The following is a 13,490-nucleotide window of genomic DNA, read 5'->3' on the forward strand; positions in this document are numbered from 1 at the left end:
AGTTTTTTTAGCTTCATTCTCCCCTAAACTCAGTGTTTTTCCATTTGTTTCTTCGTTTAGGGTATCACCTCCCAGTTTCTTGCTTATTGAGCAAAACTGTAGAAATTGCCATTGACTGAAGGTCCTGCCAGGGGTGCAAGTGGCTGCAAAAAATGGTTTAAATCAATGTTACATACAAAATTGAGATACACGGGGGGAAAGACAGAGCCTGGAAAGATCAGATCTAGGGAAGAAATACATCTAGGAACTAGATCTCGGAAAAATATATTTTAGACTACAGCTCACAGAAATTCCCTCCGTATTGGCCACTGGAGGATTCTGGGAATTGTAGTCCCCAAAGTAACCCTTCCAAGATCTACTGAGGAGTGAAGGAAATGCTACATCTCATGCCTCCACCAGTTAACTGAGTCTTATTGCCAACCATCTCATTCATTTTATGCTTCAAATATTCAACAGTACCTTAGATATTTGTTATTGTTGTGTGCCTCAAGTCATTTCCAACTTACGGAGACCATAAGGTAAATCTGAGTGCCAGTATGGTATAGCAATTTGTGCATTGGACTAGGACTCTTGAGACCAAGATTCAGTTTCTTGCTTAACCATGGAAACCCACTGGGTGAACTTGTATGAGTCACACACTCCTTGCCACAGAAAACCCTGTGATAGGTTTGCCTTAGAACACCATAGGTCAGAACAACATCAAGACTCAGAACAACAAAAGGTGAACCTATCACAAGGTTTTCTTGGCAAGATTTGTTCAGAAGGGGTTTGCCTTTGCCTTCCTCTGAGGCTGACAGAGTGTGACTCGCCCAAGGTCACCCAGTGGGTTTCTGTGGTGAGTGGGAATTCAAACCCTGGTCTCCGGAATTGTAATCCAACACTCAAACCATTACACGATGCTGGCTCAGTTATTGTTGATCCTCCATTTGCCATGCTGACTGGGATTTCTAAGAGCTGAAACTGACTGGCTGAGGTTTCTAGGAGCTCACTGAATTTATGGTTCCATAAACAGAAATGTGACCAGTTGCCCCATTCAAAACGTCAGGTTGTCTTATTCATTCTCTCACTCTGGGATCAACACCTTCGCACTCCTTGCTCCCATCCCTCTTTACCCTAGGGCAGTTATTGTTAATATTTAATCTTTTTTTTTTACCCTTGTTTAAATCTCTGCTCTAAGCTTTCGTGGGCGAGTCTTCACAGAACTGTAAGTATCTTCTGAGCACTGTGAGTACACACAGGTCGGGCCACTAGACATTTATGAGCCTCTGGAGAAAAGAGGAAATTGCTTCAAGGGATTTGGAAACTCTGGAGTTTTTTTGGTTTTTTTCCTTCTCTCTTCTATCTAAGCATGAGGAACCTTTATAAATACGTGTTGAAAAGTGGAAACACTCAAGATCTGTAGATGTTGGGCATTTGATCTGGATCGCCTGCTCCTTACAAACCACCTTTCCTCAGTAAGTCATGTTCATTCTTTTAACATACTGAAATTTGCATAAAAGGGAATTTGAAGTTAACAACATGATTGGAGTGCTTTCATTTTCTGTAACTCTCTTTGCCTACTGGAGTTGTATGAGGTTGTTATCTTTCATAATGTATTTATCCTAAAAGTGGCCAACCTTGCAGATCACCTGCTTCCTGTATCAGCTAGCTATTGCTCCTGGCTTTCCACAGCAGCTCACTTTGCAGAAATTAAAAATGGACGATTTCTTATTTCTTTGCTTAGAAAATTGTCTATTGCTGCTTTCTACTCTAAAATCAGAGGAGGCCAGAACACACTCTCTCTCTCTCTCTCTCTCTCTCTTTCTCACACACACAAACACACACACATCTTGATTAACTGGAAAGCAAAACAACATGATCAAGGGAGAGTGAAAAGAGGACAAGGTTCTCCAACACTTTCTAATAACTGTGCATAATAGGGCCTTTTAGCAGGTGTAGATTGCCATACAGGCTAAAATTGTGATGTTCCCACTTCTGTACCAATATGAAAAACTCAGGAGCCCTGTCCTCTTTTTCATTGGTCCTCAAACATGTATAAACAGTGCTCTATTATTTTTTAAACCTGGCTCTTGGTATCTTTAACAGTGGCTTAACATGCAGAAACATGGCAGGTGATGCCTATTAAGGTGACAACACCGTTAAAATGCATAGGAGCAAAATTTAGAGGGGGAAGGGGTAGCAAGACTTTCATATGGAATCATGTTCGCTCCTGTTTAATCTGTTAGCCACGATGAGTGACTAACAGAAGGAAATGTTTCCTATTATTTTGTTCATTTTTGGATTCAGCACATATCATGGTTAAAGATTCCAAAGCCAAACTATGGGAGATTCTGGCTCCATTTTGCTGTTTTCTGTCCTCCTTTCCCTGATAAGGGCTATGTTTTCAACAACTGTGCAGAATGAAGAAATTCACCAGGATATGTTTTCTCCTTTTCACCACTTTATGTTTTGAATCTAAAAAAATCAAACGTTAAGTTTGTCTGCTAAGCACCTGTTATGGTGGAGCAGAGAGATAGTACAGAAAACCTTTTGAAAAACCTATTGCATAGCTGCGTCTGTTTATACCTGCCACAAGAGCAGGCAATCTATTTTCCCTGTTGAAGGCAAAATTCTGCCACCAGGCAAAGACCTTTTTATTCAGCTAAGTACTTAACCACTGATAAGCTGCTAAGAAATGGGCTTTTATTGACTGGGAAGTGCTGTGCTTTTTCTTGATGTGTTTCAACTGCTTTTAATAGTAATTTGTATTTTGGTCTACTTTAATTGATTTATTTGTTTAATATTATAATGTTAACAGGCAAGTTTAAGTGTAAAGTTAAAATCCAGTACCCAAAGTGGCTTTTCTAGAAAACTAGTTGCTGATAATGGCTTTTTAAATAACAGCCTGGGACAAGCCTGGAACTATTTCACTTCGAACAGGCTTGTATCCCAGTTCTGCACCTCAATGGTTTGGTGTATGGCCTGCTTGCACTGAGCAAGTCACATCCTCTCCTAGACCTCATTCCCACTTAGAAAGCAGTCACTTTGCAATCCAAATCAATGGATCGATTCAGCAGTGGGGCGTGGTTTACACCACATTTGCTCTGGTTGCATTTTCGTGGTGTAAAATAAAATAAAATAACCCACTTGTGATTCATGTTGACGAATGAATCGATTCAATTTAAACTGTTTCCTGCAGGGGTCTCTCAAAATAACCCACTTGTAGTTCACACTGGCAAATGAATTGGTTCAATTTGAATCGTTTTCAGTGGGATTTTTTTTCTCTGTCCATCCCTGCAATCACATTTACATACTTCTGTATGAGGGTTGAAGGGCAGGTGAACACAGGTTGTTAATTTCCACTTCCCCACTCCTTATCACATCATAGTAAATCAATTCCAATTTGCATCTCATTCACACTGACACTGAATCGATTCATGAATTCGATTCTTCCCGATTCTTGAAATCAATTCCGATCCGCACCTGGTTCACACTTGCATGGAATCAATTTATCCAAAAATAAATTGGAAAAAATCAGTGTCAAAAAGATGTGGGTTCAGTGGGTCAAGCGCATGGCCTCCCTCTCCTTATTGCTTCAGCGGTTCACTTCAAGTGTGAACCTGGGTCACTTCAAACCAATTTGCGAACTGATTTAAAACATAGTGGGAATGAGGCCTTAGTAACATGTAAATAGGGCCAAGTTAACAAAACAGTTTTCAGTTTGTTAAGCAACTTCCCTTTAACCTGTCCACATCCCCTTAAAAAAAAAAAAACAGATGAACCACCCAAAACTTTTTGTCTGTTTATTGAAGACCAAAAGGAAGCAGTTTAATTACCCCACACCCTCAAAAATTTCTCAGACAAAACCCAAGACACATGTGACATACGCAACATCAGAGAGTGGTCAAGACAGTAACGCTTATTAATGAGGAAGGACAGAGGAGCTAGGAGAGGTAGCAGCAGTTTTCCTTTGTCTACCGTACTTTTACTTTGAACTTTTTGTCTATTTTTGGTTAAACTTTGAATTCAGTTTGCACCCATGGAAGTAAGCCAAAGATAAAGGGGGAAAGTGGGAGGAAGAGTGGGGAACTGGGGCATTTTAAAAGCAGCTGGGAAAATGGGATGAACGGTCCAAAACACACTGCAAAATAATCCAGTTTGAGACCATTTTAACTGCCCTGGCTCAGTGCTAGGAAACCCTAGGAATGGTAGTTTATTGTGACACCAGAGCTATTTGACGGAGAAGGCTAAATGTCCCACAAAACTACAGTGCCAGAATTCCCTAGCACAGAGCCAGGGCAGTTAAAGCAGTGTGTTTTGGACCTTTCATCCCACTCTTTCTTGTGCCAGTCAACCAAGCTGGTACGGTACAAAAAATGGGTAAATGAGGAGAGTCGCTGTTGTTGTTGTTATTGTGTGCCTTCAAGTCGTTCCCAACTTATGGGGACCTTCAGGTGAACCTGTCATGGGGTTTTCTTGGCAAGATTTGTTCAGAGAAGGTTTGTTCAATTTGTCCTTCCCATGACTTGCCCAAGCTCACCCAGTTAGTTTCATGGCTGAGTGAGGAATCCAACCCTGATCTCCAGGGCCATAGGCCAACACTCAAACCACTACACCACACTGGCTCTTGAGGAAAGTTGCAGAACTTGGAAAACATTTCTTTTACTCCCAGCTGGGGGATTCTGGGAACTGAAGTCCAAAAAAGGCCACATTTCCAAACTCTTCTGTATTTATAGAGTGTGGTCAAGCTGATATGAGTCAAGGCAGTCCATCTATGTCCCAAACCAAGGATCAATCCAGCAGTTGAAATTAGGCTCATAAATTCACTGGCAATGGATGCAGTGCAGGTGTCTCATAAATCAACCGCCCCAACTCCTCACTCTTGGGTGGCCCCATTCTGCACCAGCTAAACTTTCCACATCATCTTTAAACCAAGGCCCATCAAGAGTGCCTTACAATAATGCAGCCTGAACATTGCTTGTGTATATAGATTACCAAGGCAAGAGCTTTCTGAACAGAGATGTAGTTGAGAGCCAGCCTATGTTGTTAAAAAAACATTCCTGCCAGATCATATTGATCCTAAGTGTATGTGAAAAGGCCCAGAATTTGTTTCTGATCAAGTATCAGCTCTAAGGATCTAAGCATACTGTGTGCCATTTCTTCATCACAGAAGATGATCTGTGACTGAAGTTGTCTTATTTTGTGATAGAGCGAGAGGCTGTATGGGTGACCCAGAGTCACATGTGGGTGGAAACACCCCTCTGTTTCTCTAGTCCAAAACACATTGCAAAAATCATCCAGTTTGAGACTGCTTTAACCACCCTGGCTCAGTGTTAGGGAATTCTGGGAACACTTAGCCTTTTCTGTCAGACAGCTCTGGTGCCACAACAAACTACATTGCCCAGGATATTCTAACACTAAGCCAGGGCAGTTAAAAAGGTCTCAAACTGGATGATTTCTGCAATGTGTTTTGGACCCCTGCCTTTGTCTTGCTTTTTCACCACTTTAAATCTCCCCCTTCTCTTTCTGCCCAACTAACTGGGTGCAGGATAGGGCTCAGTTTGCTGCTGCAAGAGGTCTGAATTGCTTACCTGAAGCGGAGTCGAACTGAGGGCCACATCAATTGGCCCTCAGGCCATAGGTTGCCCACCCCTTCTCTATCCCTGCTCTGACTGCTCACAGGGATAGGACTTGCATCTTCCCCATCCAGACTGCCGTATTTTTTAAAAGCCCAATTTGGCTTTCCTGATAGCTGGGGATGCCTAATTGGAGTTCTTTGGGGCCTATGCCTCCAGTCTCTCCCACCCACGCATCCCATTTGAAACTTGAAAAGGGAGCCAGCCAGGTAGAGGATGGTGCCAGTCAGGAATGATTTGGAGATGCTTGTTTCCGTGGCAACGTCCCAATTAGGCCTAAAAAGGAAGGAATGGGGTTGCGCTTTGATCTCTCTTCCCCTGGAGGAGCTGGGATGGAAATCAGAGAGAACCTCTCTTGTATGCATGCCAGTCAGTCAGAGAGAGAGAGAGAGAGAGAGAGAGAGAGAAAGCAGCAGGCCTTGGGGTGGGTTTGCCAGGGGCAGCCTCTCCTCCCTCATGCCAGGTTCATGGCTTTCCAACTTTCTTATGCACATCATGGCAAAGATCTGAAATAGGACAGGAATTCTTTCTTTCCAAACCATGTACAGCAGGTCTCCTAAAGGAGACCTGGCCTCAGTAGTCAAAAGCAGGAGCAGCCTTCAGGCAGCAGAACTTGCTTATCATGTAAAGACAGCATAAAATGTTGTCTAGCTGTATTTTTAATGCCAAAGATAGGGAGAAGTGCTTGTTGGGGTTTCTGTCTTGATATGCTGTAGATTTAAATATAAGCACATTTTAAAAAGTTGTTTGGAAATGATCTTCAGTGGTGCCAGGAAAATATTTAAACAGCCTTAACCTGGAACTGTGTACTAGATCAGCCTACCCTGGAACATGGTTGCCAGTTTGGGATCATTGCAGCCCATGAGATCTTTGGGCCAAAACCTAAGATTTACATATGGTCCCTGGTGATATCATTAAGCGTTATGCATTAAATACCAACCATATGTTGCTCACAGCTTGCTATTCAAAAACCAGTGAGAATATGCAGAGGGCCTTTCGTATCCATTGGGATTTGGTTCCAGGACCCCCATGGATACCAAAATCCATAAATGCTCAAGTCCTGTGATACATATTGGTGTAGTAAAATGGTGTCCCTTATATAAAATGGCAAAATCAAGGTTTGGTTTTTGAATTTTTAAAAATATATATTTTCAAGCTGCGAATGGTTGAATCTATGGCTGCAGAATCCAGGGATATGGATGGATGTGGAGTCCCTAGAGCCAGTGTTACCCGGTTTGGTAACTGATGGTATCAACCACCCCCACCCCTTGACCTTCTTCTATTTCACACTGTACAGAATCCTTAGTAATGCTTTTTGCTTTTTTGCCCTAATGTTACTTGTGAATCATAATTCCCATATACCACTGAATGTAATGCTAATATTTGTGACATAAACCACTAGCAAAATTAAAATTATACCTTCAAATTAAAATATCCTATGCACAATCTAAATGTATTAACATATACATAGTGAAGAGTTGGTTAAAATGTGATGTTTCTAAAGGAAATTTTAAAAGAATGGGGTTTTTAAAGTTCTTTTTTTAAAAAAAATTAAAATTAAAATTTGAATTTTTAATTTCAAAAAATTCTGAGGCCTCTCCTTTCTCCTTCCACTGAGTTTCATCCCTCTGCCACCATCTCTTAAAACATTTTAAAGGGAAGCAGATGAATGACACAGCCCCTTTCTACCAAAAGGTGGGTGTATGATGAGCAGCGTGTCACCCCCCCCCTAGGGGGGCCCCCAAAGCAGCCCCCCCCCCCCCCCCAGTGATGCCACTGGTGGAGGGCCAATTGCCTTTTCCTGTCTGGAAATTAAAAGCAAAATCTTACTTAAGGGCCTATATCCAGATCAAAGTGAACTGAGGGGATTATTCTTTCTCACTTACTTATGTCGATGGGATAAAGAACATTTTGTCTAGCTTACTAGCTTCTAGCCAGAAGGTGGATGCAGAGCAGAGTGAGGGGTGAGCCCTGGCACCACAATAATTGAGAGGGAAGGAAGAAGTTAACTAGGGTCCAAAACACATGGCAGAAATAATCCAGTTTGAGACTGCTTTAATTGCCCTGTCTCAGTGCTAGGGAATCCTGGGAAATGTTTATTGTGGCACCAGAGTTCTTTGACAGGGAAGCTAAATGTCTCACTAAACCACAGTTCCCAGAATTTCCTAGAACTGAACCAGGGCAGTTAAAGCGGTCTCAAATGGATTATTTTTGCAGTGTGTTTTTGACCCAGATAAATACATAAAAGCTGAGTCTTTACAAGCTGTAGCAACCAATCAAGCTTTGGAAACTGTAGCAAGCTGTTATTCTGCCATCTGAGCTGGAGATTTGCACATAGCCCTTTCCTCTTGCCCAGCACTAAGCAGTTTATACCTTTGTTTCTCACCTGGAGATGACCTACAAAATCTAGAGACACTACCCTGGGAGGAAAGTTGCAAATGCTGTGAGGCCAGAACTGAAAAGGCCTTCACTTTCCTCTGTGTTTCATGGGTTCCCTCACTGCTTGCTGAGATGTAATAAAGAAAGGTCCTCTGAGGACTCCTGTAAAATCTGGGCAGGTTTGTTTGGGAAGAGGAGGAGGAAAGCTAATAGGACTGGTAATATGCAATGGAAAAAATGTAGACAACAGCCAAAGTGTGGTGAAGAAAAATATGATTTTATTCTCAAAATTACCCCAAAGTATTTTGACCTGAAAATATTCTTATGGCCTTTTTGATGAGCTATTAGAAGAAAAAGGGATAATACATAGATAACAGTAATTATAGCAAGGGAGATGTTTCAATTTACAAAATCAATTATACGTGCTTATATCTTACATCAAGTTACATGTAAATTCTCTCAGTTTTTAACAATAGATATTCAGCCAAATGAAATTATGCATGTACAAAATAATATTTACTATAAAGCTTTAAAATCAAACTGAAGGGATTCTAAAAATAGTATCTCCAAAGCTAATGCCTGGTAACTGACAATTTACAAAGTAGGAGGCAGAACATTATACTGTCCCAATTTTTTCAGTGTGTACCATTGACATCCTTATGATAACAATTCTGCAGCCGAGCAGAGTTTTAGCAGATATTGATAAAGGACTTTATCACGCAAGGCTTAAAAGTTGAATTTTAACAAGACAAAAAATGACTTTGACTGGTGCTTATTACACAATGTTGTGTCCATCCTGCTGCTGCCTTGCATTCCATTTATTACTGTAGTGCACCTTTTAATTGATGAGCAAAACCCACCAATAGGCTGTCAATCTCGCTGCTGTTTCATTACTGCCTTTGTGTGATAGGTTCCTTCTGGAGCAGTTCCACTTCTCAGACAGACACGTGGTGTGAGTGGGCCTAATTCTGTTCCTCTCCCCTTTTCCCACACACAGCAGTGGTGCTGACAACAGCTTCCCAAAACCAGCTGCTGTGTGCACATTTACACGACAACTGGCTTTAGGTGACAGTTGGCAGCCAGGATCACTTGTGTTTCCCTCCTTCTTCCTAAAGGCAGTGTTTGGCAGTGTAAAAAACAAATCACATTACTGTGGATCACCAAAGTGTTATTGTGGGGGAAAGTGTTATAAAAATGATGACAAATCTGTATGCCTCCATTCTTAAACGAGCACAATTGTGGCGGGATGGCAGGCTGGTGTGATAAAGTCCTTGATCCACATTTAAACCATGAGGGACTAATGTGTGAAGTCTCAATATCCAATCAATTTCTTTTTTTAAGCATTGACTTATGGTTCTGGGGAAAACAGGTTTCTCAAGCACCCAAAAGCATAGATCCTTGCAAGAGTGATCATGTTCCTTTAAATCAGTGCTTCTCAATTATTTTCTGTCATGCCCCCCCTAGGAAGAAGAAAACATTTCGTGCCCCCCGCGTGACTGTAAATAGTATCATTTGTCTATAAAATTGTTATAAGTACACCTCTGCATAACATAACTTTACGGAGCCTCGCGTCCCCCCTGGGAGGCCCGCCCCACTATTTGAGAAGTACTGTTTAAATGGTCAGCCAGAAGAGCACTCGATTTTCTGTTCCTGGTATTGCTAAGATGTTCATTTAACTGTGTTCTCCTTGGCTGTGCATTTGAGCCCTTGAGGTCTTTTCACCAGATAGGATACCCATGGAATGCAATTGCAAAAAAGGGAATAAATATGCATAAAATTATGTGCTGATTTATTCAAATATAGAAATAATTACTATAATTTAATAGAAATACAATGCATTTCACCATAGTAGGGAAGACACTATGCTGTCCAGGTGGAAATGGTGAATTAGCAACATCATGGCCCCATGCACTCTCTTCATAGAGTTCTTTTTTCTTTAAATCCAATTTGAATTTGACAGTTCCTCAAGCAGAGGACATTCCTCTAAAAAAGTCATCCTGCCATGCTGTATCCTTCTTGAGAGCATTTAATTGGCTGATGGTGGCCCCAAGAAATCGAACAAACAGAGGAAGCCATGACCAGTCATAGAAGGTATCCTGTCTATGGATGGAAGTTGTATCCCCAACTACTGTAGCTAAGATCATGGATAAAGCTCAGAGATCAGGAACATCATACCCTCCAACATTTCACAAATGAATACCAGGGAAAGATAAGAAAAATGGTATCCAAGCAATATCAGAGAGTTGCCAATATGACAAAAGTTATTAATGAGAAGGAATGCACAAGCTAGGTGCTGCAGCGGCATGCTTTTGCCTGAGCCTCCTGGGAATGGCAAGATTTCTCTGTTTCCTCTCCCTGCTACAGAATTAATTCATTGCAAACTTCTTGCACTTTGAACTCAATTTGCAGCAACTGAAGTAAGGTATGACATGGGGAAAGTGGGAAGGAGAAATGGGAGTATTTTAAAAGCATCTTTAAAAATGGGATGACAGAGGAATTATTGAGATTATTCCTGCCAAATTGGGACAATTGGAGTGTATCAATCATGTGGCCTTCCAGATATTGTTGGAACCCAAATCCCATTATCTTCACTGTAGGCTAGGATTAATGGGAGTTTCTTTTCCACAATATAGTTCTCTTCTATGAATTGATATATGGGGGGGGGAATCTAATGTCTATGACAACATTCTGTGCCCAGGAATCCCACCAATTTATTAAGCCTTGCATCAGATCCTTCCTTGTGCTTTTACAGAGATCACTGGTAATCAGTTCTTGACAGTCATATACTTTTGCTTAATTCCTCTCTGACACTTTCTCTTCCTCATTTCCTATAGGTACGGTATTGGCCTGGTAGCATAGCTCCCAAAGCTTTCCACTGGAGCACAGGATAGTCTGGAACAACTTCTTCCCAGGATGGCTGACAACTTCTCCTGCTATGACCCATCCATAGTTGGCTACCGCTACGTGTCAGTGAGCTGGGGCATTGTGGTGACCATAGTTGGCACGGTGGGCAATGTGCTGACCCTACTGGCTTACGCATCCGACACCAAGCTCCAAACACGTGTCAACCTGCTCATTGTCAACCTGACCTTGGCTGACATTCTGTACTGCACCTTTTTGCAACCCTTTTCAGTGGATTCCTACCTGCATCTCCATTGGCGGGCAGGTGCTGATTTTTGCCGAGTCTTTGGGATGCTACTCTTTGTCTCCAACTCGGTCTCCATCTTGACACTTTGCCTCATTGCCATCAGCCGCTACCTGCTTATTGCCAACACTGCCCTCTTTGACCGCATCTTCTCCCGCCTTGGGGTGCTGCTGATCGCCCTGGCCTCCTGGGTGGTTGGCATTGTCAGCTTTGCTCCACTATGGCCTGTCTATGTATTGGTGCCCAAGGTCTGCACCTGCAGTTTCCATCGTATCCATGGCCGGCCATACACCACCATCCTCATGGCTCTCTACTTTGTGGTGGGCCTCAGCTGTGTTGGCATCTTCTACTTCCTTATCCATCGCAAAGTCAAGAGTGCTTCCCATGCCCTGGACCAGTACAAGCTAAAGAAGGCCAGTGTGAAGGAAGTCCATGTGGCTGGAACCAGCTTGGCCACACCGGGAAATTACCAAGAGCTAGATAGTGGAGTAGACAGTGCAGGGGCTTCTCACCATTCCTGTGAGGCTTTGCCCTCTGAGTCAACTTCCAAAACCCTTGTTCAACCAGCGTCTGAGAGTAGCAGCACTCCTTCCATGCCCAAGCCTGCAGGGCCACCTAAGAAAGCTACCCCGTGCCAGCCCAAGGACACAAGCTCAGAATTCCGCCGAGTGACACGCATGTGTTTTGTGGTATTCCTTTTCTTTGTTATCTGCTACATCCCCTTCATGCTGTTAAACATCGCTGATGCCAAAAACCGGGCTCCAACTGTGCTACACATGATTGCTGCCAACCTCACCTGGCTCAATAGCTGTATTAATCCAGTACTTTACGCTGCAATGAACCGCCAGTTTCGTGAGGCCTACAAAAGTGTAGTCTACAAGTTTGCTCAGAAATTCCATGGCTGCCATTAACTTACTGTGTATACAAGGGGTTTTCTCAGTCTTCCTGGGATAGAAATGTTCTCCTCTAACTCTGGTATATCCTAAGGGCAGGAATGCTGTCACAAAGCTGCTCAGCTTTTCGCAGTGGACTAGTTTCAGAGACTTTAAGCAGCCCCTGGGTGAATTCTGTTCTTTTACTGTTCCTGCATTTTATATTGTATCTCTATGGACTATATGTAATAAACAAGTCAGACTAAATGCATGGGCTGGCTGTTGCCTTGAACATTTGTTTTGCATTTTGCAGACAGTGACCAAAGAATGGTTGGCCATGCCAAACTCCAAATATTTGAATATGAGTGGGTGGGGAATACTGTACCATATATGGCCTCTAGCACTATTTGCAACCTTGCTGCCTCCATGGTTGGCTGCCAGTCCAAAATCACTACTGTCTCCTCCACCAGGGGCCCTTTTCACACTGCACAGTTATAGCACTATTATTCCACTTTAATTGCTATGGTTGTCTCCTCTGGAAGCCCAGGCTTTGTAGTTTGGGTTGGAGGCACTGAAAGAGAATTCTGTGGTTGAGTATATGAAATGCTCCTCCCTGCAGATCCCAGGATTCCACAAGAGGTAGCCATGACAGCTGAAGTGGAGTAATAGTGCTGTAATTGCATAGTATGAAAGGCTCCAGAGTCACACTGAAGAAAAAAAATCATCAGCAACACTAAAATACTGCCATTGTTGCTTTTCATTCTGGAAGGAAAGAGACACACTGCCTAGCAGAGTGGCAGCAGGACTGGTGTGAAAAAGTTTCATAGACAGCTGCTGTAGTTGCCATCAAATTGGGGGGAACCTCAGTAGTGTGCAAGTCCTGATGGTGGCCATGACATTGACTGGACCCATGGCTGTATTGGCAGCCCCTGGTGGATGGGGATGGGGGTTGGACAGGGTGACCCAATCCCTCCTGTTGCTTGCTTTTCATGTATTCAAGCAAACATTGGTCTATTAGAAACCTCTAGAGGATAGTCGTCTTTTAAATAGCCACAGACATCATCATCATCATCATCATCATTATTATTATTATTATTATTATTTCATCCTTTTCCCAGATTTAAAGTGACTTGCAATGAATTAATAAACATATTGTTAAAAATCCACATGATGCAAAGTTAAAAGGAGATTAAACAATAAAAAAATTAAAACCAAAAGATTAAAACATATATCGTTAAACACACACACACATATCAGCACAACAATTAGCAAGATCCAGCACATAATTTTGGTGGGACAGGCCTTATATAGTCAGTCATCAAATGCCTGTTTAAACAGAAAAGTCTTTGGAAAGAAAGTAGGGAGGCTGTCAGTCAAACATCTCTGGAAAGGGAGTTCCAGTGCCTGGGAGCAGCCAGGCCCTCTTCTTTCTTCCCACCAGATGTACCTGTCAGGATAGACTAGAGGAACAGAAAAGAG

At 42.4% G+C, this 13,490-nt stretch overlaps 2 protein-coding genes across 2 annotated transcripts in view; one reads left to right on the forward strand and one right to left on the reverse strand.

Annotated features, from left to right (window-relative positions):
- LOC121921591 (TBC1 domain family member 15-like) overlaps positions 1 to 13,490 on the reverse strand; it is a 722,109-nt gene that overhangs the window by 261,715 nt on the left and 446,904 nt on the right. The window lies entirely within an intron of this gene.
- Positions 1,351 to 12,291, forward strand: GPR84 (G protein-coupled receptor 84). Its single transcript, XM_042449894.1, has 2 exons — positions 1,351 to 1,454; positions 10,829 to 12,291. The coding sequence occupies exon 2, from the start codon at positions 10,908 to 10,910 to the stop codon at positions 12,048 to 12,050; it is 1,143 nt and encodes a 380-aa protein (XP_042305828.1). The 5' UTR covers positions 1,351 to 1,454; positions 10,829 to 10,907; the 3' UTR covers positions 12,051 to 12,291.

The sequence above is a fragment of the Sceloporus undulatus genome, chromosome 2 (genome assembly GCF_019175285.1).
Source record: "Sceloporus undulatus isolate JIND9_A2432 ecotype Alabama chromosome 2, SceUnd_v1.1, whole genome shotgun sequence".
Classification (NCBI taxonomy): Eukaryota; Metazoa; Chordata; class Lepidosauria; order Squamata; family Phrynosomatidae; genus Sceloporus; species Sceloporus undulatus.